The sequence below is a fragment of the Gymnodraco acuticeps genome, unplaced genomic scaffold (assembly GCF_902827175.1).
Source record: "Gymnodraco acuticeps unplaced genomic scaffold, fGymAcu1.1, whole genome shotgun sequence".
In the NCBI taxonomy this organism is placed as follows: domain Eukaryota; kingdom Metazoa; phylum Chordata; class Actinopteri; order Perciformes; family Bathydraconidae; genus Gymnodraco; species Gymnodraco acuticeps.
The window spans coordinates 916,185-942,531 of NW_022991443.1; the positions used below are offsets into that span (position 1 = coordinate 916,185).

At 40.0% G+C, this 26,347-nt stretch overlaps 2 protein-coding genes across 2 annotated transcripts in view; one reads left to right on the forward strand and one right to left on the reverse strand.

Annotated features, from left to right (window-relative positions):
• mtor (mechanistic target of rapamycin kinase) overlaps nt 1-26,347 on the reverse strand; it is a 127,816-nt gene that overhangs the window by 50,102 nt on the left and 51,367 nt on the right. Inside the window, exons 29-30 of the mRNA XM_034196335.1 lie at nt 8,989-9,064; nt 7,005-7,144 (exon numbers count right to left, since the gene is read on the reverse strand). Coding sequence (XP_034052226.1) covers nt 7,005-7,144; nt 8,989-9,064 — 216 coding nt within the window. The remainder of the gene's footprint in view (nt 1-7,004; nt 7,145-8,988; nt 9,065-26,347) is intronic.
• angptl7 (angiopoietin-like 7) lies at nt 21,299-24,815 on the forward strand. Its single transcript, XM_034196337.1, has 5 exons — nt 21,299-21,800; nt 23,090-23,193; nt 23,280-23,474; nt 23,714-23,909; nt 24,041-24,815. The coding sequence occupies exons 1-5, from the start codon at nt 21,446-21,448 to the stop codon at nt 24,208-24,210; spliced, it is 1,020 nt and encodes a 339-aa protein (XP_034052228.1). The 5' UTR covers nt 21,299-21,445; the 3' UTR covers nt 24,211-24,815.

Genomic DNA, 26,347 nt, shown 5'->3' on the forward strand with positions numbered 1-26,347 from the left:
AGGAAAAAGTAACATTCTACTTTATAAGGACACAAGTGCTGAATACAGGAAATGTAAAGAGTTTTTTTGCAGTAAATTCTTGACTCCAAACAAAAGACTATTGTATACACTGGGAAAAAAATAATTATCCAACCCAACTTTGAAATAATATTATGTTATTAACATTACCTTTCATGCTTATCGGTCGTTTAAAGATCAGCTGAGAGATAAATTAGGGTTGGGGTTAAAAGGCCAAAATAGTGGCATTAAAAGGTCAAAGGGTCCAATAGTGACTTTATGTCCTCGGGGGCTCTGACAAGGATCGCCCCAGTGGGTGTTTCTCGGGTTGGTCTTTAATGGTGTGGTTGCAGTCTCTGCCTGTTTTTTTATCAGGGGGGTTCAGGGCATTTGCTGGCCCTGGCGGGAGCCAAGACTTCTATATGGATCTAGAAAATCTGGATAAACCCCAAAAATGCTTTTTTTTTTTAATAATGTATTTATCATTAACTTATATATATAGTTGTACTATTATCATATATTTATTTGTCTTTTCTTGCAGAATATGGATATTTTTGAGTGGGGAAGGAGGAAAGTTTTGTTGTTGCTGTTTGAGTGAATCGTATCTGAAAAATGTATATAAACATGTCGTACTGACACAAGCCTTCATCAGCATAACATGAAAAAAGCTTGAGTTTGAGTGCCCGACACAGTCAGATGTAAAGCAGCTGCAGTACAGCAGGTTGATATGTGAAGTTTAACAGAAGCAAGAGACCACATCACATAATTCAAGTGTTCAAATGTTTTTGTAAATCCCCTTGATTCAAATGTGAGATTAACTGTCTAGGTTAGAGCAGGGGCGGCGCCCCCTAAGCACCACCAAGAAATATGTGGGGGTTTTTTTCTTTCCGAAAATTATTATTATTATTTTTATTAAATTAGAAAAATTATTGATTACATCAATGCAAATGTAAAACAAACACATTTTTGACCACAAACATAAAGCCAACACAGGTGATATGATTAGGCGATTTTTGACCTACCCATAGGCTAAATTACTTTGTGACACTTGAGTGACTTCCTGTTAGCTAGAGCGCCAAATGATTTGCTAACAGCAAAGTGAAAAATTGATCGTTTTTTAGTCCTTAAACGTCCACGTGTGGACACTCAATCAAAACCACCTGAAAGCGAGAGGGATTCTGCACATAATAGCATAGCCTCGTGAATACAAGTAGCTTACTTCTGGGTCTCTGTGTTTCATTCAAGCTCTGCTCTGTGTGTGTTTGGCACGAGCCATTTTGTGTGCGTGCGCGAGCGAGCGAGAGAGAGAGAGCTCGCGCACCGGTGGGTATCTACCGGAGATCGTTGTGGTTAGCATCTGGTGCTAGCTAGCCAAGCTAACGGATATAAGGAGCTTTTTCAACAACAAGGTGGAGGGAGAACTCTCTCCTGTCAGACTGAGAGTCTAAGATAACCTCAGCTCAGGTGAAGTAAAGGACTCTCAGTGTTTAGATAGTTAACTTTAGTCTAGTTATCTCAGTGGGTCTCAAACGGTTTGTTTTAAAAGGGGAGTGATTTGTAAAATATCTATAAAGAAATAGAAAATCTGTTTGTAGTTCTGTTTCATATGGGTGTTGTTGAGAGATGTATCCAATCCAATCCAATCCACTTTATTTATATAGCACAGTTCAAAAACAGAGGGTTTGCCAAAGTGCTTCACAATGAACATAACATTATAATAAAATATAATATTATACGAATAGATAAAAAGCACACATAAGAAAAGATAAAAAAAGCACACATAAGAATAAATACAAGGCACATAAAGGCTATGGACAGACAGTAAAAGCATACAAATAGGTAAGACATAGCTCAGACTGACTCGTAAGCGAGGGAAAAAAGGTGGGTTTTTAGGCGGGACTTAAAAACTTCAAGAGTGGGCGACAATTTAACATTTAACAGGTCGTTCCAGAGCCTGGGGGCTACCGATGAGAACGCTCGGTCTCCCCTGGTCTTTTTTTGTTGTTTTTGGGACTACAAGCAGCAGCTGATCAGCCGACCTCAAAGCCCTTGAGGGGGTGTACACCTGTAAGAGGTCGGAGATGTACTCTGGGGCCAGCCCATTAAGAGATTTAAAAACAAACAATAAAATCTTAAAATGGACTCTAAAATGGACAGGAAGCCAGTGGAGCGAAGCCAGAACTGGTGTGATGTGTTCAAACTTGCGGGTTCCTGTAAGCAGCCGCGCCGCAGCGTTTTGTACAAGCTGCAGGCGGGCCAGCGTGGTCTGGTTTAGGCCGGCATAAAGTGCATTACAGTAATCTAGACGAGTAGAAACAAAGGCATGAATTACACGCTCAAAGTTTAAAAAGGATAAAACCGGTTTAATTTTGGACAGGAGCCTCAAGTGATAAAAACTGGATTTAACCACAGAGTTTATCTGTTTATCTAATTTAAAAGCACGGTCAATTTTGACACCCAGATTTGTGACCATGGGTTTTGCAAACTGTTGCAGGGAACCCAGGTCAATGGAAGGGACATCACCATTTGGTCCAAACACAATTACCTCCGTTTTGCTCTCATTTATATTTAAAAAGTTTAGCGCCATCCAGGCCTTTATGTCATTAAGACAGTCAACCAGGGGCATCAGAGAACTAGTGTTTTTTCTTAGGGGTAGATATAATTGGGAGTCGTCCGCATAAAGGTGGTAGGAGACGCCATATTTTCTAAAAATCAGTCCAAGGGGGAGAAGGTATAAGGAAAATAAAATAGGCCCCAAAATAGAACCTTGGGGAACTCCACAGGATAAGGGGGCAGAAGAGGATGTAAAGTCACCAAGCGTAACAGAGAAAGATCTCTTGGACAGATAGGACCTGAACCACTCTAAGGCAGTGCCCCTGATACCCACACTGTGCTCTAGACGAGAGATAAGGATGGAGTGGTCAATCGTATCAAAAGCAGCTGTGAGGTCTAAGAGCATAAGGATGGCAGAGTCACCAGAGTCTGTAGTGACCAGGAGGTCATTGAATACTCTTAGTATCCATAGATCTCTTAATGTTGCTCTCAAAGTGCACCAGATTGATGCTTTTAACTTAAATATTTAAAAAAAATCTTCCCGGGGAAGCATGCCCCCGGACCCCACTAGAGGAGGTAAGATCCACCACCCACTTGTAAAATGTCGTGAGCTGATTATCGAGCCTTCATTGTAACAGTCGCGGGTACACTGTGTGCGTGTGGGGAGTGTTGCAGTAGAAAATTCAACTGTAGCGCTGGTATGGAGTCAGATTTGGGTCAATATTCTAGCGCGCAAAACATGCTACTCACGAGCGGAAAATGTGCTTTTACACACGCATGAAATGACCCTCGCGCGCAGATTAAACCCCCGCGAGAGGCTATGCGCTCGCTCGCGAGAGGCTATGCGCTCGCTCGCGAGAGGCTATGCGCTCGCTCGCGAGAGGCTATGCGCTCGCTCGCGAGAGGCTATGCGCTCGCTCGCGAGAGGCTATGCGCTCGCTCGCGAGAGGCTATGCGCTCGCTCGCGAGAGGCTATGCGCTCGCTCGCGAGAGGCTATGCGCTCGCTCGCGAGAGGCTATGCGCTCGCTCGCGAGAGGCTATGAGACAGCCCTCTTGCTCCCTCGCGGGAGTGTCAGCCTCACTCGCTCGCGGAGTCTGTTTACGCGCGCGTGAAAAGTTTCTGGCACTTTGGGGCGGAGCCACTGGACTTTGATTGACAGCTGCCAGGAAGCCCGGAGTTGCCAGGTTTGATAAATGCCTGAACTACCAAGAGCCGAGGAGTGACAGCTGCAAGATCAGTTGGACGAGATTGAATGGTAAATGTGTCCATAAAAAACTATTATATTCGTAAAGTGTACAATCTTCTACTGAGACCTGCCTGTCTGCCTGGCGCACACACACACACACACACACACACACACACACACACACACACACACACACACACACACACACACACACACACACACACACACACACACACACACACACACACACACACACACACACACACACACACACACACACACACACCACACACACACACACACACACACACACACACACACACACACACACACACACACACACACACACACACACACACACACACCTACTGTTAGTCCAACAACGCCCTTTGCTGGCGGCATATTCATTACAAAAGACACCTATACACTCCCTAACCCTAACCCTACTGTTTATTAGTAGATATCTCCTAAAGCCTACAAATAAAGTGTGAAATGTAGGCCTGTTACATTTGTTATTGAGCGATATATATTATACACACTGTTCTGCTTTCTGCACTGACCTCAGCAGCTGTTCTCACTGTAAACATCGCGTCACAATGAAAGCAGTTGTGTTGAGAAAAAAAAAATCCTAACATCCAGGGGACATGTGATTAGTGAGTAAACAAACGGTAAAGGGCAGAAAGTCTGATGCACATTTGATCATCTCAAATAACTTATAATCACAACGGGAACAGTTTGCAGAGCTGTGCTTCGTTGACAGAAGTCCAGCCATGCGTCACACCTCTTTTTAAACGTTGGCTGAAATCGTCTCAGGAGAATACTTCAGTGTACCCTCGGTTATAGCTCCTCTAGAGACACTCCTCTCTCCTCTAAATCAGTGTATCCTCGGTTACGGCTCCTCCAGACAGCCTCCTCGATAATCGATCCTCGACGACCCTTTAGAGAAATTTGTTTTCCTTCGAGACGGCGCGCCGACATCCGTTTCCGGGTTGCTGCCGGAGGACCTCGGAGTCTGGGACGCAAAAATTTGAGAAATGAGAAACGGCTCATTTCCCAGGACTCGCGAGCGTCTGCTTGACGCCGGGACGACCGGCTGCCCTCCCCGACAGGCGCACGGACGCGAGGGCCCGCTCATCACTGCGCGCACAAGTGCGACCGCAGTTTTAATTCATTTTATTTTTGGTAGTCAAACTAGTACCGAGTCCAACAGTGTCACTTTTATTGAGAACTTGTGGTAACAAATATTTGTATCGATCTTCAAATATAGCAAGGGGAAAATACCATCTCGGGTGGTATGTAGGTTGCTCAGCTGCGGACAAGAAAGCCCTGCAGAGAGTGATCAGGATGGCAGAGAAAACCATCGGCTGCCCCCTGCCCTCTCTGGAACACATCTCCACCTCCCGCTGCCTCAGCAGAGCTAACAAAATAATAAAGGACAGCTCTCACCCAGGTCACAGACTGTTCTCTCTCCTGCCTTCTGGGAGGAGATACAGGAGCTTCAAGTCACGGTCAAACAGACTCAAAAACAGTTTCTACCCCTGGGCCGTCAGGCTGCTCAACCACCACACTTAATGCAGTAACCGTAACCATTCTCACACATACACACACTTTTAATGCACTATTTTTATATCAATATTTTTAACTATTTATTCCCCCGTATGATTGTATGTTGTCTGTCCTATTTCCGTGTTTTTTAGTGTTATGTATTTGTTTGTATTTTTTGCACACCGGGACAGAGTTGCACTCTGAATCTCGTTATACTCATATAATGACAATAAAAGGCTTTAACTTTAACTTAACTTAAAAGAGCTGCTGATTTGAAAAAAAAACTCGAGAGACGGCTGAGGTGACCGCAGTGCAGAACCGCTGTTGATGAAGCCATATCTAGGAGCTTATATTATTTAATAGTTATCCATCCATCCATCTTCTTCCGCTTATCCGTGGTCGGGTCGCGGGGGTAGCAGTTCCAGCAGAGAGCCCCAAACTTTCTTTTCCCTGGCGACATCAACCAGCTCTGACTGGGGGATCCAATAGTTATCCATTTATTTTATTGTTCTTTTTTGTTTATAGTAAATCTTCCTTTTAATTCTTATTTAAGTTTATCAAATAAGTTGTACATGCCTCTGTTTTTGTAAAGGCAGCCTTTGGGCACCGGGGGAGGGGATACCTGCTCATTATAAATATGGGAAACAGGTGGTAGTGAGCGGCGCACCCTCGGGTAAGAAGGAAGGAAAAAAATAAATAATAATAATACGTTTTATTTCGAGGCGCCTTTCAGGACACCCAAGGTCGCCTTACAGTGCATTTAAAAGTTAAAACAGCTAAAACAGAAAACACAATTTAATCGAACCGACAAGGCAATACAGCAGCATAAAAGCATAAAACAGCATAAAAATGCTTGATGTGTTGATAATAAATTGCACTGAAACGACTTTTGCTCGGATCTTGATTTTTACCCATGCGTAAGATTCGCTGACGGGTGCCTCAGCGGCGCTTTGCGTTATATTTCTTTCTTATATTTTTATGATTTTGGCCGCTATAGCTGTATAGTTTAAATCTCCTAACAATGTTGTCCATTTTAGACACAGGCTTATTATATTTACAGCCCTTAATAACATTCATTTTCTGGGCTCAATGTGTGTCCTGGCCGTTTTCGTTGTGATCGCTAAATTCCCCTAGTTTCCCCTTGTTTATAATATCACCGTTCCAAGCAAACGAGCGCTTTTTGTTTTGAAATCACTTCCGCGAGTTTCGCGGAAGTGATGATCCATTCATCCATTTAAACTAAGGTTAATAACTGAAGACATCGTAGACTGTCAGGGCTTCTTCTCTCTTTATCTAGCTCTATACATTGTCAGTTTATAAGCTTTGTGAAGTCTCGAAATAATTCACTGTATCTAGGATACATTTCAAATTGCCTGAAAATGGTAACAACGTGCTAAACCATGTGTGAGGCAGGTACGGTCCCAAGATATAAGAGGCAGTTGAAAGTGAGACTGTCGCTTGCACCTTTCTAGAAATAACCTGAGAAGAGTTGCAAGAAGTCGATAATGTCGTAGATGACATTAAAATACTTAAAAAAGGTTAAAGGAATACCAGAATACATTTATAATATAACAATCCCATTGCAGTATGTTTACGAAAACTGAACTGACGTTATATATAGTTGATAACAAATCAATGAATCTGGGACTTAAAGGCTGAAACAAGTTGTACAAGTTGTTGCAGCTCTACTGAACTCACAACAGTTATTACAACCGACGTACCATTCTCCCAGGGCCTCTAAGCAGCGCATTCTGCCCAGGATCAGCTCTGGATCCTCTTTGTTTATGTCAATCTTCTTGTCGTAGGCTCCCAGGGCATCTTCCCACTCGTGCAGCTTCTCATACCAAGTGGCTTGGATTTCCTAGAAGATAGAAGCAGAAAGGAGTCGTGTGAAACTGTAACCATGTAGCATTCCGAACACTAACAAGTTTGCTCTTTTAGTGTAAACAAAGAGATTAATAACACAACTTTCATTATAATATTGTACGACTTATTGGAGTTTCCCAAAATAATAAATCAGCCCTGGACCTCTTAATTTAAAAGTTGGCGTCCTGTAAAAGTAATTTTTAGGTATTGCCTTCTCAAGGTAGACATCAACCAATAATGATCCAAACAGATATCTTCCAACCTATGCTTTACTGATGATTCCTGACCAATACACTAAACAGGGAAACCTTGCATCCTCCCACAATAAAAAGCGTTCCAACCATTCACCTCATAAACGAGGCTCCTGGAAGTGCAGTGAAGCTGTTTTTACACAGTCTTTTCACTTTCAACATGCTTTTACAGAGAAACATAAATGAAGTTCACAAAGACATTTTCCAGAACAGTTCCTAATGGTTTGGAAAAATAATTTCCCTTGACTCGAGGCTAAATATAACCACTTCATAAAATCAAGCAGGTGCATTCTATTAGCAAAAATTTTGTTTATGTTTTTTTAAAAGCACAGTTCCATTAGTCATACATTACTCCATTATGATGAATGTATTGGCTGTTTTTAAGTGTGCGACTCAGTTAAATAATGACTTTTGTCCACAGTTTCTTTATTACATCACATGTTACTTGTTAGACGCTTTTATCCAAAGCGACTTACATACTCAATACTGTGGGCGATCACCACAGGAGCTATTTGGGGTGAAGTGTCTTTCCCAGGGACACAACGACATGCTGACTGCAGTAGGGTTTGAACCTGTGACCCCCTGATCCGAGCATCAACGCACAACCCACTGCGCCGTACAACCCACTGTGCCACACACCTTTATGATTAAAAACAAAATATATCACTGTTCACGTTCCTTGTTATAGTAATATCAAATGCTCCCATACAAGAACATGGTTTGTTTACATGTTTTTGGTAACAATTTGTTCGGTCATGATTTGATTCATAATTGGTACTGATTCTGTAAAGCCTGTTTGAGACGGCCAGACAACAAACAAACAAAAAACATAGTTACTGAGTGATGCAATTTGGGAGGGATAAGGATCAGAACCACTATTAATGTAATTGATATGGAAAATCTGTGTAATGATGTAAATTGCCTGTACACTGTTTATCATTGTTATTCCATTTATGGGCGAGCTCCATCTACACAGAACATGAAACACTAAGGAGTAGAGAGTCACTGAAATGCAAGCTCTTTAAAAAAATAAATAATAATTACTTGGAAAATCCATTACCGATGGAAAGACAGGATGCAGAAAGTACTCTCAAGTTGTTTTTAGGTTATACACAGGATGAGCACATTAAAGTTATTCAAATATGCAAGAAAGTCCAAACATCCTGTCTGTTTGGACAAAAAGTCCTTAATTCTTGCCCCTGAATACTGATCAGCAAAGCAGATGGTTTTCCACGTGCTGCACATTAAGCACAGGGTGTTCTGGGTCTCAAATGGCCCTTATCCTCATGCAAGTGAGGGTAAAGGATATGCCAGGAAGTAGAGTATGTGTTCAGACACCATGTCCCACTGAGAATGTCAGTTGACTGAAAATGCATCGTGAAATGCAAAGGTCTGAGTTTGTTAAGGCTGTTGCTATAGTTACTAGTTATGAACCCTTCTGCAACAGCACCCCTGCAACGCCAATGTAGCAGAACGGTTGAAAGGAAAGAAGAAACGTGGGTCTGACTACAACCTAACATCAGGTTTACTTTTTTTTTTTTAATGGGAGGCAAAAAATACAGAAGAAAACAAACAAAAGAACACTCACCAGTTCTCCAAAATGCTTCATGGCGTACTCCAGGACTCCAGATGCGGCTTCTGGCTGCTGCAGTTTATTGTTGATGCTGCAAGAAATGGCATAAACAAAGACAAGCTTTTAGACACATTTGAACACAAGAACCTCAAATTCTACACGACAGGAAATCTCTGCTTCATTATGTGGAAAATGTATAGCTGCAGTTACTGATACTGGTGTATACAAATAGAGGAATTGACAATAAAGTTGACTGACTTTTGAATTTGACTACTGGGGTTACAAAAAAGGCATTTGTTGAGGCCCAGCTGTCTCACCGTACATCTACAAGCTAAAATCCATATGTAGTTTTCAAAAAAGATTACAAAACATTATGGTAGACCTGAGCCTCATCCTATTTCAGAGGACTGGTAATAAAGTGGGTGTTAATAGTATGTCAAATGTCTAACCTTTTCTGGGAAGAACCCTTTGACAAGCAACAAGGTAAAAGCTAACGTTGATTCCAACAAAATGTTTTTTCTCCCCAAATTTGTAATGTAATTGTCTTGGGCGTACATAAGGCAAGGCAAGACAATTTTATGTATATGGCACTTTTCAGCACGTGGCGATTCAAAGTGCTTTACAAAATAAAAACAAAACACATTTAAGAACAAATACAGCATAAATACATAATTAAATGGCATTTAAAAACAGGCATAAAAAGCAAAGATAATGAAATAAAATAAATAAACACAGCAGGTACAGAATACATGACTAAAATGCATACTGTAGTGTGAGTATGAGCAGCTCAATTAAAAGCAGCGGCAAATAGATGCGTTTTTAGTCTGGATTTGAAAATCGGAAGTGTTTCAGCGGACGTTTGACGTTTGTTCCAGATTGTTGGGGCATAATAAAAAATGGTGGTGTCAATGTGCCTTCAAGAAAAGTATTTAACCCAACAATGAGTCAGACTAACCATTGCCAAGTAAGTAAACTAATGCCGACACCACGACTCTACTTAATTCCTATACCTATTTTTTTGTTTTCTTTTAGCAAAAGTTGTCAATAGAACCAGGTACTTTTTCGGTACCACCTTAGGTTCCAAGCAAGCTGAACCGGTACTAGGAGTGAAAGCACTGAGGAATAGCAACAGTTTACAGACTTTTTCTGTTTGGGTGCCGATGAAAGGATTGATGTCACGGCAGTTTAACGCGACGCCACTATGGCAATCGGCAGAGCATCACGCCTACATAGATCGACAGTGGAAAATTAAATTGAGAAATAGAGAATAGAAAAAAGTGAGGCAAATCCAGACGGCCCATGAAGTGGAAATTAGGTATAAGAAATCGGCTTCCATGCATTTTGGAAATGTAGAATAAATGTTGCCTCTTTAAATAAGGTTTTGTGGAAAGTAAACGCACCTATGCATTTGTCACGTTTTAATGACAAATGATGCGTTATCTGTCAAGACACCACAATTCCCCATTGTACACCATCCACTCATCCGCACTGCCACCACATCTGGAAACACTTATTTATGTGAACCGCAAGTCTATTGTATTTCCCCAACTGCAAAACCTGTGTGCAGCCACGGCCAATACATCTGTAAAATGTAGCTTTTGAACAGAGCTGGTATGCATTGGAGTTCCTGAGGACAGCAGGCAACAGTTGATGAAGGATACTTCAGAATATATGTCAGAAAACTGATTTGACATAGAGTAGAGGCCAAAGAATGTGATGAAATGGCACAGCAAGTGGTCATGCCAAAGCTCAGGGAGCTGCCGGTGCAAGCCTTCATGATGACGCGTGAAATAATAAAAAATCACAACAGGAGCTGTCTTGTATATAGTTGGAAACAGAAGACAATCTGACCACTGGAAATAACTTTGAAAAAGCACTCGTTGACTTCAGTGAATCTATGCTCCAAGTTGCCAATCATGTGCCTTTTATGTGTACTAAGAAAGACTTAATGGGCTGAGAATCTTAATATAGTGCTGATACAAATCATAAAACCAATACTAGTGCTGTTTTTACAATTTAAAACTTGTTTGTCTGAGAACACCACATAGAATATTCATCTATCGATTGGCTATAAGCGCTTATCCTTCAAAACATTAAATGCTAACAACTGTACCCCAAGCATGAAATAAACGTCAGTTAAAGTTATTGGTCACTGAAAAATGATAGCTCTGTTTAAATGATGAAGTGATTCTAAATCAAATATGTATATATGTTGGTTCAAATAATCAACGTTTATCTTGTTGTGATATCTGGTTTGAACAGTTACTATATGATTTTATATTTTCATTGTATTTTACCTTGTGTCAACCTGTACTATCCTGTACAGTTTCACTCTCACTCTGTTGCTGCTTTAAACTCCAGAATTTCCCCATTGGGATTAATAAAGGTTTATTTTATCTCATCTTAAATGACCTTTACAATTGATCACAAATTGTGTCTGCCTGGCATTTGAATCCGCCTACTCCAGATACAAATCATGTTTCATATCACGCAAAAATAATTTTGATATATTGTATATTATATTGTAATATATATTGTCTTGCGTGATGATGAATACTGTTCTTTCACACATTGTAGCATTTGTAGTGAATTTTCAAAAGAAGGCGGTGTAAACAAATGACGGAGGGTGTAAAACTTAAAAAACTGAATGAAATTGAACCAGTCAGAATGTTAGCACATAACAAGAAAAAGTAAGCTCATTTTAGTAAATAAGCTTTTTTCTATGTCTCTCGGAGGGTTTGATAAGGTGCCACGCACATTTTCATCAACAGATCGAATAACTAGCCCACGGTATTAAATAAATACAAATACCATCCAGTATTGTGACAAACACTTAAATCGGACCAACAAATGACCATTTGCTGTCAAATAATCAACTGAGAGCATTAAGTGAACAAAGAACTGCAGGGTCTCCATGCCCTCCATGCCCTCCATGCCCATCACACACACACACACACACACACACACACACACACACACACACACACACACACACACACACACACACACACACACACACACACAGCACATCACACACACACACACACACACCACACACACCACACACAACACACACCACACACCACACACACACCCACACACACACCACACACACACACACACACACACACACACACACACACCACACACACACACACACACACCACACACAACACCACACACACACACACACACACACACACACACACATCACACACACACACACATCACAGCACACACACACACACACACACACACACACACACCACACACACACACACACACACACACACACACACACACATCACACACCACACACACACACACACACACACACACACACACACACACACACACACACACACACACACACACACAGCAGAGGTATGCTAAAGCTGCCCAGATGTGGTTTCATCCGAGGAGACAAATCAGAATAAGGGCTTTCTCTCCTGCGGACCCTGGAGATTTCATTGTCCCTCAGCTGAAGCCATCTGGCTGCCAGCTCCGAGCACACAGAGTCTAAACACATCCAGATGACCAGGCTCACGTAACGTCCTACTCAAGTAAAACCTCCGTCAAACTAGTAGCAAGCACAACACTTCTTCAAACTCTCTGTCAAGCCTCACTTGTGCATTATCACTTCCTTAGTGGAACTTTTCTCAGAACTGAAGTGTCTGAAAAGAGCTTGAGCTTAAGTTTTACACACTGTACCAAACATCATGACTTATTGTATCATGCCATGAAATTCTAGACAATGTGATGTGTATCAGATTTCCTTGAGGTTTGATTTATAAACCCTGAATGAGGTTAGCATGCAGCTCTTTTCCACAGAAATTCCGAAGAATACATAATTGAAACACTTTGTTGAAATCAGAAGGCCAGTGAGACTCTATAATGTAAACAAAACACCCTTAGAGTGAATTAAATACAATATTTTACGAGACAAATGCAGTCCTTATTCCAACATTACAGAGAGAACAGCTTGTCTTTCAGCTATGACTGCACATCTGTATTCCCACTTCTATTACTAAAGCAGAGCACTGAACCACACTATTCAAACATCTCTGAGCAGACTATACTAAACTATATCATGTTGACATTAATGAAATATGTTCATGGCATATTTTATTCAGAAAGGTTGATTGAATCTTGGAGGGGTATAGGTAGACTCAGTTACCGCTCAACACAGAGAAAGATCACTTGCACTCTACTCATGAGTCTCAAGAGTGTAAAACAAATGATTTATCACACTGCAAACTCACACATGTGCTTTGATTTTGATGAATATAATACATTAAGCAATGATTACCTTGGGTCAGAAAGCACCAAGAGAGTAGAAATGTATCTTCTTTTCACAACTGTAGAAAGAGAATCCCCTCCACTCCAATGATATAATCCATAATCCCCATCTCAAGTTTTCTAAAGTGGCTTGGCTTTTTCACTGAGAAGAGAGCATGAGCCCAGAGGAAATTGAAGACATTTTCCACCGGGTTCGATGTACGTGAATCTCACAGAGGAAAAAAGGGCCTCACTCCTGGACTTAATCTAATCTAATTAGGAAGATACCCACTTGATCCGTACTGATTTCTGGGTCCTTTGTTTGCCAAGCGCTGACTCCATTCCTTAATGCTGAACATAAGTTCAAAATGGGAATGGCTATCCAAACACAGTTTAGGTTAAAGCTGAATCAAAGTACATTGAATTGATTTACTAATTGATTTGACTTTGAATCCCGTTAGCGTATTTGAGGGTTTGAATATTTGTTAAAACATCTTATATATTGTTGGCAAAGGTTATTACCTTGCTTACAATAGATTTTGAGTGATCCCTTCTGACACTTGTCCTTCAGTTCTTTGATTGGGTGCAATATCCGAATGTGGAAATCACTTAGGTCTAGAACATAGACCTAAGACTAAGGAGGAAGTATATTTAAGGGGAGGTTGTCGAAACGGCCATTGAAGTAGCTCAAGCTACATATAGAGTTGGGCAAATAGTCCATTTAGTCACTTTATATTACAGAAAAAGCTATACATTATTTAGCTTATGGTTTCATTGAGTTAGATGTTGCTAGAAGAATGAATGAATGGACCATCAAGTAGGCCAAATCGTTACGTTTGCTCCACTGCTGGAAAAGTGAAACTACATGTCTGACACTTCTTTGGACTTTGTGCCTAAAGAGCTATTAATTCTTAGGGCAGCCAAAACGCAATCAAGAATATTCCCAGGCAGAATGAACCCAACTGTGTAGCACCTTGGGGAACTCATTTTCATTACTCAGGGCTCGTCCTAGCAGACTACAGATAAGAAATGTGTGGGGTTAGCTTTGCTGCAACCGACCATTGTCTCCGATACAAATACTTCCCAAAGAAACATGGAACCAGAAAGCCATTTGAATATGTTAAGAATATAACCATTGATTTAAGATGATTTCAGGTTTACAAAGCAGTGGAAGCCTAGAGGAAGAAACTCTTCATTGATTAATGAAAATGGATAAAAAGTAGATCCTTAAAAAAGATTGCAAATAGAACAATTTTAGAATAAGTGTTGGAATTATAACATGTTCAATTTTGCAAAATAGATGGTCATATAAGAAATACTACTCAGACATACTAACATGACCCTTTCCTTTAACAAATGTTTTCAGGGAAATTGTTTATTTCAAATAATCTGCCGTTGTATATTGTATCACAGTGACCAATGTAGCATGAACTAGCTTTGTTTTCCTTCTCTGTCGAGAAAGAGTTTCACCGACATCCCACTCAGGCATCGGTTATGGGCAATTAGAAGATGATCGACATTAATGGGCCCAAAAGATTCCTATTTTTTCAGCTGGTTATTTATTTGGGCAGCATGACTGGGCTCTGAAAGAAAATGATACCGTGCTACAGACTGGTGACACGTGAATCAGATTGTGTATGAAAGCAGGGTAAGGCAAGGGGATTTATTTCTATAAGCCTTTTCAAAACTAGAGATAAATCCTAAGGCAATACATTTTAACAATTGAAAAGAAAATGACGGAAAAGGAACACAAATAGACAAGAAATGATAAACAAACACATGTTGGAGTATTCAAACATCCAACCTTTTTGTACTAATGTGTTATATTAAAAATACCGTTGGATACTGAAATCTTACATTACCTTCAAAGTTTAAAAGCCACATCTTTTTATTTAAGACTGTTTGAAGCCCAGAGGTACGGAACTTTGATACATGTTGTGATATTACATACGCTCCATATTTAATAAAGACATCAACAGATAAGAAATATCTTGTGGCACTTGACACAATCTCAAATGAAGACTAAAATCTAAGACTTGTACTGTAAGAGTAAAATGTTGTCATTATCCAATACAGTTGTTGGCCTCTTTGTCTCGTTACAAAATGAAATAAGCATTGAGGCATACGAAGTAGTTACCTCACCAACTTCGTTCTAGATTGCCTCGAGATGAGTTTCGCTAAAGGAGGGTTGAACTCATCTCTGACAGTATCTGACTAGCTCTTTGTCTCTTATTTCTCTGAAAACGTCAAGACAAAAAGGTAGTTGTTTCATCACCGAGCAGATGGCGTGGCATGGGGAAACACTTAGCAACCCTTGACAATTTCTTCAAAATGACCAAAATGAGCTCTCTCAGCGAAGCTTATCATAAAGCTTAGTGCTTTGGAATGTGGCTTTGCAAATAATACAAATCTGAATTACTAAATCAGGTTCTGTTGAAATGTTATACATGCAGAAAATGTGTCCTTTCCTATCATTTATTGCACAATTTCCCAATTATATGTTGTTTTTTTTTGTCTTATTCTTCATGATAGTTAGGAGTGTTAGGGGGCCATTGAGACTCAGCCGGAGAAACAATTCCACCAATGTCTCCTGGGCTCCCCACCTTAAGGTCAAGAGGTAGACAGAACAAAGTGTCTCCAGTGGCCCTCCACAGAAAAATAAAAGTCCTGACAGCTACCTCATTGGAATGCTGCTGTTGCCATGTGGACAAAGAGATATGTGTACGTGTTTTGGAAAGACTTGGGTTTCCGCAGGCAACATATTGACTACATTTTCCAGTGAAATTATCCATTAAATATTTCCATGCCAGTTCTGTGATAGATTTATTTTTGCTTTGTTCTATTGAAATTGACTCATGCTATAATTGATTCTTCTTCTAAACAATGGAAACAAGCCATGTTCAAACAAAAGGACTGCATCAGTCTTCAAGCAGCAAAATGATATGATAAAAAGTGAAAAGTATTGATTTGTATATTTATATTTCTACTGGTTACACTGTGTTCAAATGTATCGTAGAACACATACTATGAATGCAGAGGACGTCCAAGAGAATATTTTGCCTTTCAACTCACCTTAATTAATTGTTAGATGTACTTAAATGCCTGATATCGTGCTGATACCCACATAGCCAAAAGCACACAATGGAATGGCCAAATGGGGTCACAAGTGGTTTTTGTTTTCTGTCCCATGACAGAACAACTTTCACATTTCAATGTCACGAAAGTTCTTTTTGAAGAAGTGCCATGTAGCCAGCTGTGTTTACACAAAGCGACAGAATCATTCTAAAAGGGATCGAGGGTAATCCGTTTCTTCTTCCCCTCAAGGACTGTGTGTCCCAGCTACTGGCTCGTGGGGTGGTCAGCAGACGGACGCGACCTGACCTGCATACAGTACGCTGTGCGACAGCACACCACATGGTAGCCATAACCAGCTTAAACCACCAGACCTCTTGATAGTCTGCCAGGGCATGAGGTCTGCCACTCTAAGAGCCAGACACTCCGGTGCATACTGTCTCCTATATTACTGGAATATGGAACAGTTTATTTAACCCCGATACGTGACCAGGTCTAACTGAATTAAGCAAGTCATTTTCTATTGTATTATTTTGAAATCCAACCATGGTAACTCAACCGTTTGCCTTGTGTCAGAAATTAGGGTAATCCATCCCATGGTGATTTTATAATGGCATAGGAGGAATGTCAGGCATGTCATTTCAATTTGAACTGCGTTAATAATCAAGCTAGACTGAGTTAATAAGTACCATAAGTATTGGTTTCACAATGGATAATAAATAAAGCTTTCTCACATTAAAAAACAAAATGGTTCAATTAAATAAAATAACAATCAAAAAGTGTATCACAGTGAATCCATTTCCAATTTCAATTATTTGATATGTTACGTTTGTTTTTAAGTAAGCATCTAAATGAAATATCATCTCTTCAAATAAGCCAAAGGGATAACATTTTTACAATTGAAACTGAGGATCTTGTGTTAGAACAGAGCCGACAGGTGGAAGAGGTTACCGTTAATAAAGATTACGTAATTCAAGTTTTGAGATAGAAGCCCTGGAATCCGCTGGCTCCTGCTTTCACCTCCTGCCTTTCCTGTAATTGAACCCATGAGTGCTTCACTGACAGCTTGGCCCCGGTGGTCACTGTTTGACTACAAAAAGGTTTTTCCAGTGTATTTAGGGACACAAAAGCCGCCTGTGAGAATATTCCGACCGAAAACACTGTGTTTGGTCAGCTCACATTTATCAAAGATAGATGACAGCAGCGATTAGCACAGCAGGTTGTCCAACTTGTCTTACAGGGCAAAGGGAAAAAAAAGTTCAATGAAATGTTCGGGCTTCCAGAGGAAGTCGTATAAAAAAGGGGGGCCTTGGTTAAAGTTTAGTAAATACCTCTAATGTTAAGAGGCGCAGTGCATTCTTCCCACAGAGCGCGGTGAGACATAGTTAAAAGGGGAAAATGGTGTTTAAAGAAGCTGTTTTGAAGGGAAAAACAGCGTGATGCTAAACATATAAAACAGCATCCATCTGGACTTTTCCTGTACTAGCACTGAATGACAGAGTCCAGGAGCAGAGGAAAGTGATGCCGCTGGGATGCATTGCTGCTGAGAGAGATGTGACTCACAGAGCAGTTAGGGCAATGAGAAAATTCATGAAGGCACATTTTCCAAAAGAGACTGACGCACATCAAGGACTTGAGGTTAAGATTTTACAGGGAGGTCAACAGGCCTTAACCTTTAAACATAACATTATTTACGGAACATTGTTAGTTAGAAACATCTGCCAATGCAATTATTATTATTTAGAGAAGAGCTAAGGTCAAAATTATAAACATTTTGACAATTCTATCAACTTTTGGCAGGAGAATTAGTGCTAGTTTCCAATAACTCAATTATATTTAACATATCATAGCAAAGATAGTTATCCTAACTGAATTACCTGTTAATTGTTTCTCTCTGGTAGATATCATCGGAATATTTTCAAACATAATGGAAAGGTAAGACTGGATTTCAATGAGATCATTATGTGGTGACTCACTGTATTTACCCTGCAATCATCACATTGCGGTTTTACGCAAAGAGAACCACATGAAACTAAGCCACATACATATTGTGGCTAACAATAACATTATGGAAGTTGTTGTGGCCACTTTTTGACAAATGGAGGAAATTCAAGACAAGGATCATGTTATGATCTAATCAGAGTGGAGGATTTGTCTGGCAATTAAAAGCATTTCAACAAACCGTACATGAAGGCAACCTATTTTGTTTGTATGGAGATGAAAAATGGAATATTACTCCCATATGGACCTTACAAATCCAACAAATCCAGGAAACTAAAAGCATATGTGAAAAAAAATGGCCAGCAACATTACAGAAGCAAAATCCCCGGAAAAACAAGGAGCTATACAAATCCAAATGTTTTGCTATTGGGTGAAACATCAAAGCAATAATAGACCTTTTCATAACTATGTAATAATTTGGAATTTGTGCACCAGACCGCATGATGCTGAGCAGAACAATCACAAAACTGTTTCATTATTCGTTTGATGCCAAACATTAAGCAAGAGGGACAGAAAAAGAGCAATGTTTAAAAAAACAATGTTTCAGCTTGTGATGTTACATTATGTAATAATAGGGGGAATTACTGTAAAAGTATTGATATATATATTTTTTAAAGTTTTATTAAGTTACTGCTAATATTCCGTCAACCCTTTCCGCCCTCAGCTCCTTGTTTTTGCCTCCATTGGTTAATATTTTCCTATACAATACATTGCAGTTAAAACATTTTATTGGCAAGAAATTCATATACTGTACATGCCATAGCAAGAATTGGAATTATTTTTTGCTTTATTTACTATTTGTCTTTAATAAAGCAAAATGATTTATTATCTGATTAATCAATAGAATCATTTGTAGAATACTTTATTGTTAAAATAGACGATTGCTGTGGTCGTTATTGCATTACTCAGATGTAGACCCACTTGTAAAAACATTGCATCATGGCGCTACAAAAGTCTTCAAATCATCTGAAGGAAATTGATGGTGTTTGAATGCTTGGACAGAGAAATGTTTTCTTGTCTATGAATTTGCAAACGTCTTAATACCTACCTTTTCCAGACACTCTATTCCTGTCCATGTGGAGAAGGGGAAAGCCATAAAGTTTAAGTAAAAACTGACAGGAATGTCCTGGTACAGCCATGTCTCAGTTACTACTGCTACGCAAAACTCCCTATACTTACAGCATACCCTGGCACCTCATCATGGCAGTTCATCTATTTTGCACGCCAATGATCAGGCATAGTGGAGGATCATAAAAGTGATGCATGATCTGCTGTTCCCATATCCAAGGTAAACGCCCCCTAAAACCCCACAACCTGGCCTAATCTCCAAAGCCTTCATTTTAGTTGGCAAGGCTGGCAGCTCCTCGGGAAGCTGGGATAGAAATTCCACAGAATGGAGATTCAAGAAAGCCTCTCTGATGTCTGACATTGCAAAGGTAGAATGTTCACGCCCAGATCAGTGATTGGCATAGTGGGAAATGTTTTTAAAGTAAAGATTACTGAAAAGCAGGTATTTTGCAAACCTTGTTATTAAGTCATGCAAATGCACCCAATTCGGCAGCAGATGGAAAACGAACACTTTCTGCTACAAGGCTGCTTTGTATGCCCCACTATTGTAGCAGTTAACATTTGGCTCCAACCGCAATGACCACTTTATGTGCCTATGAGCGTTTCCTTTCAACAATGTACAGTATTAAAATAAACAGGCTGAATTAGTCAAGAGTAACCAGATACTTACCATTGTACAGAGCTCCTTTATACCCAATCCAGACAGACAGGGTGACCCGGGTCAAACCTGAATTCATGGTCTATTTCATTGGGTCAACACGAGTCAATGGAAAACGAATACATGTATTCACTGTGCCAAAAGTGACACAATGTGGAAGGGTTAGGGTTGGAATAAGGTTAAGGCTAAGGGACCATCGTCAGGACAACTTAAAGACCTTTGGAGTTCTAAAGACACAAACAAGGCACCCGACGAACAAAGACCCCCAATATACATCGCATGGGTTGAACTCTGCATGCACTCATCTTACTACTTGCATCATATGACTAAGAGCAGCAGTATTATTTACTAGATAGACATCAGGGATTCATTTTGGATCTGAAGAACCTCAACCTTTCAGTTAAACTCCCTGCATAGAGTCAAGAGTAAAAACTGTTATTGATAAATCTTATTTTAATCTTTTCGGAAAGACTGTGGTTGCCCTCTCCTGAATACATTCTTTCTTCTTAATGGAGACTGTATTTTGGCCTAATTTTTTTCAGAAGCCTTTCCCGTTTTATCAACACCCTTTTAAAGTGTTATGTTGAAAGGCACTGAAGAAAACATTTATATTTCAAAGTCTGCCAAAAAGGGTAGCATCAACAGAACACTTAACCCACAATTAAGAGTGATTAGTGACTTCGCACACCTCTTGGCATGTGAAGACCAAATTTAGTGAAGAAATGGTTAACCCCAAGGATAGGAGTCAAATCTGTCATTAACAGGCTAATTTGAGTGTGAAGACAGGGAAGATAATTACATACAATGGCTGTTAAGGCTGAAACATTCTTTTAAATGTTGTAAACATTTGTCTTCAAAGCTAAATAACTTGAATACAGTGCAAGTATTTAAGAGTTTTCCGTTTCACACCTTACCAAATGGCTTGTAATTGTAAGTACATTGAGTTCAGACAGTAACCTTTGTTTTGTGTCCTCAGCCTCTAATGTTGCCCTTCCAGGCAGAGGCAAATAAAAACTGCCAGGAAACCTTCAACACCTGACAAAGAGAGCAGAAACGTGGGCAAAAACCTCTGTGGAATGAGTGAAAGTAAGATGAGTGGAGAAGTAGGCGGGGGGGCCAGGGGGAGGAGGTATGGGAAAGGTCCCCCACCCTGAAGGTTGGAGAGGGTCAACATGGTGCGCAGAGGGGGGGAAAGGGGGAGGACCCACATACAAAATATTTAAGATGTTCAAGCAGAGGAGGGCTTCACTTAGGAAACAAGACAGAGCCTGGGTGAGGAGCTCCAACTTTACCGGTTAGCCAAAGCTTTGGTCCGTTTGATATTTCCAGCAAAGACCTTCTCCAGGGAACGACTACTTTTGAATCAAAGGACTAGAAAGTACTTTCCTATAAGAAATGGCAAAAGTTAATTTGAGCGTAATGGTTCTTGGGCTCACGCTGCTTCTGTTGGCGGAGACTTGGGCCCAGAATCCCAGGAAGACACCTCTGAAGTCCTCCAAGAATCAGTGCTGCAACGATGTGCGTTCAATGAAGGTCCAGGTGGCCAATCTGACCAGTATCCTGGACGAGATGAGTCGCAAGCAGGAGACCGACTTGATGAGCGTTGTTAGGCAAGTAATGGAGCTGGACAAGCAGAACCGGCACCAGGAAGCCCGGGTCACGGAGGCGGAGAGCAAGTACTCTGAGATCAACAACCGTGTAGAGATCATGCAGCTGCAAACCCTGCAGTCTGCCACTCAGACTTCATCAGGTGAGCATTGACACGTTGTAGCAGCTGGTAATAGAGTAGGAGTTAATGACCAGAATGTTTTGTTCTTCTGTTTGATGACATTACCTCTTTAAAAAAAAGGAAGTTATTTTTTGCTGAATTGTATTCACATGAAACAGTCCGGGGAGATTTTAAATAAAATGATCACACATGGTAAAACTGACACTTTGGTGATTCCAGTGCATATTTGAGCAACTGGCCTTTTCCTCTCTTTAGCCTGTTAAGCAGTTGCTGTCAAATTCACACTCCAGGTGTTCACCGGATGGGAAAGATTTTGGAATAATATTGAACTCAAAATGTACCTTTTTTCTACTCACATGTTCAGCATGTCTTAATTTTACAAAAAGGTTTCTTGCAATTGTGAAGAGTACTCATTATTACTCGTTATTTGAAAAGATAAACTCAAGTAAATAACAAGCTGAGAAATGCATAAGCATCCATTTCACTGGAATGTGAGGACGTAAATTATCTGAAGCATTTTTCAAATACACTAAATATTTTGCACACAAGAAACTATATATTTATTCCAGGCGTGAAAAACTATAATCAGCCATGTCTATTGCTTGGTTGGTCCCAGAATCTTTTTTTTTTTTTTTTTTTTTTTTTTAAATTGGTTGTGAAGAAAATTACAGTGCTCACACTAATCTGAGTTGCCTGACAGCAGTGAAAAGCATTATTTTGAAGCTGGAGCCTCATCTGCAGGGGTATCAATAGAGAGCTCCATCAAAGACAAATGATCTCCGACATTCGGCTTGACTTTAACACACCACTAATCAGCATTTGCCGCCGCCAGGAGCTAAGCCAGGCATGACGTAGTTTATTATTTCAATACCTTAACTGTGTGGTCTAGCAGGGCCACATTTATGTCACTGGCACAGGGAACACAGGGGCCTTCTTTTTTTTTTTAACTTGAGTAAATTAGAGACAGGAGGGCAGAACAGGAAGGGATGCAAAGATTAGAAGAAGTGGAAGGTTTCCATCTCTCTTTCTTTCACACAGCCTTTTTAAAGTATTGGGCTCAATGCTCCATAGTGATCTCATAGCCCCATTAATGGCATCAACATACTGCGACTGAAGTCTGAGGAGAACTATGCAAAAATCTGAGCCTTCTGTTTCGATCTATTTTGCTTTTGGTGGGGGTAAAGGTCACTTTTTCATCTGCCCAATCACTCAGATATCCATAAAGCTGTTCAGATTTATGACATTCACTCTTTTTATGAACCTGCATATGGTTTTATCATAACTGAAAAGGGTTCTTTTTTTTCTTCCAGATGCCATATATGACTGCTCATCCCTGCTGAACAGCAAGAACTACAAGATCTCTGGCGAGTACAAACTTCCTAAAGATGAGTTTCTGGGTACACCTGAGTTAAGCGTAAGTTGAACTTAAGCATTTTATTGTTGCACTTATTGGTGGAGCATAGTGGGCCATCTGCTTAACATCATGGTAAATATGTTCAGGTCTTCTGTGATATGGAAACCAACGGAGGTGGTTGGACTCTGATCCAGAGGCGCAAAGTAGGCCTGACATCATTTAACCAGGACTGGAAGCAGTACAAAAATGGATTTGGATCTATCCGCGGAGACTTCTGGTTAGGCAATGACAACCTCTTCCGTCTAACAAGGCAGCCCACTGTGCTCAGGATTGAGATGGAGGTACGTGTTGGAAAGCACAACACTTATTATAGCTTGGGTTGAGACACTTAAGAGCACGAATATGCTAATAGTGGATAAACCTTTAATAGCTCAAAGTAAGAAGGTAAAAACCCAGAACCAGTTTGTTCTAAGCGTAGGCAGCGTATATCAATAGTAACTAAAACTATCTCAGGCACACCTTGAAAGCCAATATTCTCAATTGTCACTCTCTAAATAATTGTATATGTTTTTCAATGCAGGACTGGGAAGGACAGACGCGCTATGCCGAATATGGCTTTTTCAGAGTGAGTAATGAGCTGAACAGCTACAAGCTCTTCCTTGCCAACTACAGTGGGAACGCTGGAGACTCCCTGCGCTACCACAACAACACCAACTTCAGCACCATGAACAAGGACAATGACAAATGTGTGGACCATTGTGCTTCCATGCGCAAAGGTAAGTTTTTTGCAACAAAAAAAAAACACAGAAAACATTCCTTTTACTGGTGTGATTTATAGTAGATGTAACAGATACTTATTCTTTCCCATTAGCATTACATTTGATTATTTTCCCTTGTCTCCTTCCAGGTGGTTACTGGTACAACTGCTGCACTGACTCAAACTTGAACGGCGTATTTTACCGCTACGGTCAGCACACAAAGAAGTCAGATGGGATCAATTGGTACGGTTGGCACGGGTCCAACTACTCCCTCAAGAAAGTGGAGATGAAGATCCGGCCAGTGGATTTTCAACCATAAGTGCTTCAGCTGTGTCCTGGACCAAGATCATATGCATGAATGCTGAGAGATATCACTAATACATGTTCAACCAAACTGTGGCTTACCCCCTCGACTGCGAGAGAAACGAAAATGTCGTTTATGATGGTCTGATTGAGTTTCAGTCAAATGAATGTGTAATGTTTTTTGCGGTGTTTGATTGTAAATTGTAGTTAATTGTGTATTTATCAGTAAAATATTTTATTTTTAAAAAAGCTTTGATAGATGCTCTTTTACCACTGTCCTGTATGGGGGACTGGATTTTGATTCCTTGTCTCATATGTCTTGAAAGCACTAGGATGTTTGTTTCAGTTAACACAAGCAATGTATGGGTAGTATAAATAATCTTTCCAGAGTGGTCTGGTTCGAGGTAAATCATTATGGACTGGTAGGAACTAATTAAAATGTGTTCTATGTGTGTTGATGGAATGGGATCAACCAGCAAAGGTATTTCCTATGAATTACGCTGCATTTTATTGTAAAACCCTAACCATTGATGACAGAAATATGTCATTTGTAAAATGTGTACAGCTCTGTAATTATGTTGTTTTAATGTAATAGAAAATAAACATATTTTTTAAAAGAAACAAAGCATATACCCTGGTTATTCAACATGATCCTTTTCACTCCACTGGCTAAATAGCATAGCTGAAATGTGTCCAACTGAATGGAAGTCTAAAAGCAAACCAAGGTGTCCATTTCTGTCCAAATTTAGTAACATATGTGCCCTGAGCCACCGACCTCTGACTCTTGGGGTCATTTACTGACATCCTGGACAAAGGTCCCAGGGCACCTAAGCCAAACCTAAGACTGAAGACCACACAGACTCTATTCTGCTGTTGAGTTAAATGCCTTTAGGTTTACTACCTACAAAACAAAAACACTACTATGCTACGCTATTAACCAACCAAGAATTCCATAGAAAATTCAAATATCTACAGACGGGGAGCACTGCCTATATATGTACATGCTCAGTGATGGGCTTAGTGCGATTCTCTTCTTTTTACAAGTTGACACATTGAGTCAGGGTAAACATCTAACTTATAGTGGACATATATCCCTTAACCTTTAGAAGAAATGCCCTCAGTGGAATCAAGTAAACCCAAAGGCAACCTTTGAATGGTGTCCAGGTCTTTCTATTTCTAAGGGTTAAACTATTCAAACTTTTGCCCCCAACAACAAAAGGAGACCTTGAACCGTGATGGATGGTGTAAGAACAGCTATAGGCTGGTTTCTGTTGACGAAGATCGATTTCTAATCACTGAAGTGCATCACTTAGGAAACCCAACGGCTGCAAATGGAAGTTGAAGTTATCTGTGGAGAGTTTAACTTAAGATAGAAATCTTAAAGATGTATTGTATTTAGGTGAATATGACTTCCAGGCTCTTTCAGCAGGTATTATAAACAAAGAATTGTAGAAAATATGGTGTTGAATTTATTGTTCTAAAAGTTAACAAAATACATTAATGGGGATTTATTAGTCCTCAGCAAACACATTTGATTTATTGTGTGTGTCTATAAATAAGTCCTTACTTTCACATATTTTTCACTTGGAATCCAGATTGTATATAAAAGGAGAATCCTACGCATCAATAAAAAGTAATGCAATCCACTAAAACAGCTACAGGTTGATGCATCTGGACTCTTTGGTAGTTAATATGATCCACATTTATTTTAACTGTCAGTGCTATGGATTCAATTTAAGAGTCATTCTGGAGGCTACATTTTGAGATGTTGTTGACCTAAATTTCATTATATGATTTCCCTGATAAAACATTTATATAAATCTATATATATTATATTATTCTATATATGAAGTGTATATATTGTTCTCGGTTTAACCCACACATCTAATGCAGTTATTACCAAAGTAGAATATCCTCCAGTGGCTAATGAATTGCATTACATTGTACATGTATACTACTATAGTCCCCACCTCCTTTTACCCCTACATTGGATCCATAAGAGCAGTTAAGAAGTCAAATACAATAATGCACAAAAGCCTCTCTGTATGGTTAGCATAAGATGGAGTTTTGCAGTTTACAGCGCTCTATACATCTGAACATACTGCATGTTATTTTAAAAAATCAATTTCCATAGTGCCTGGTAACATTATGGC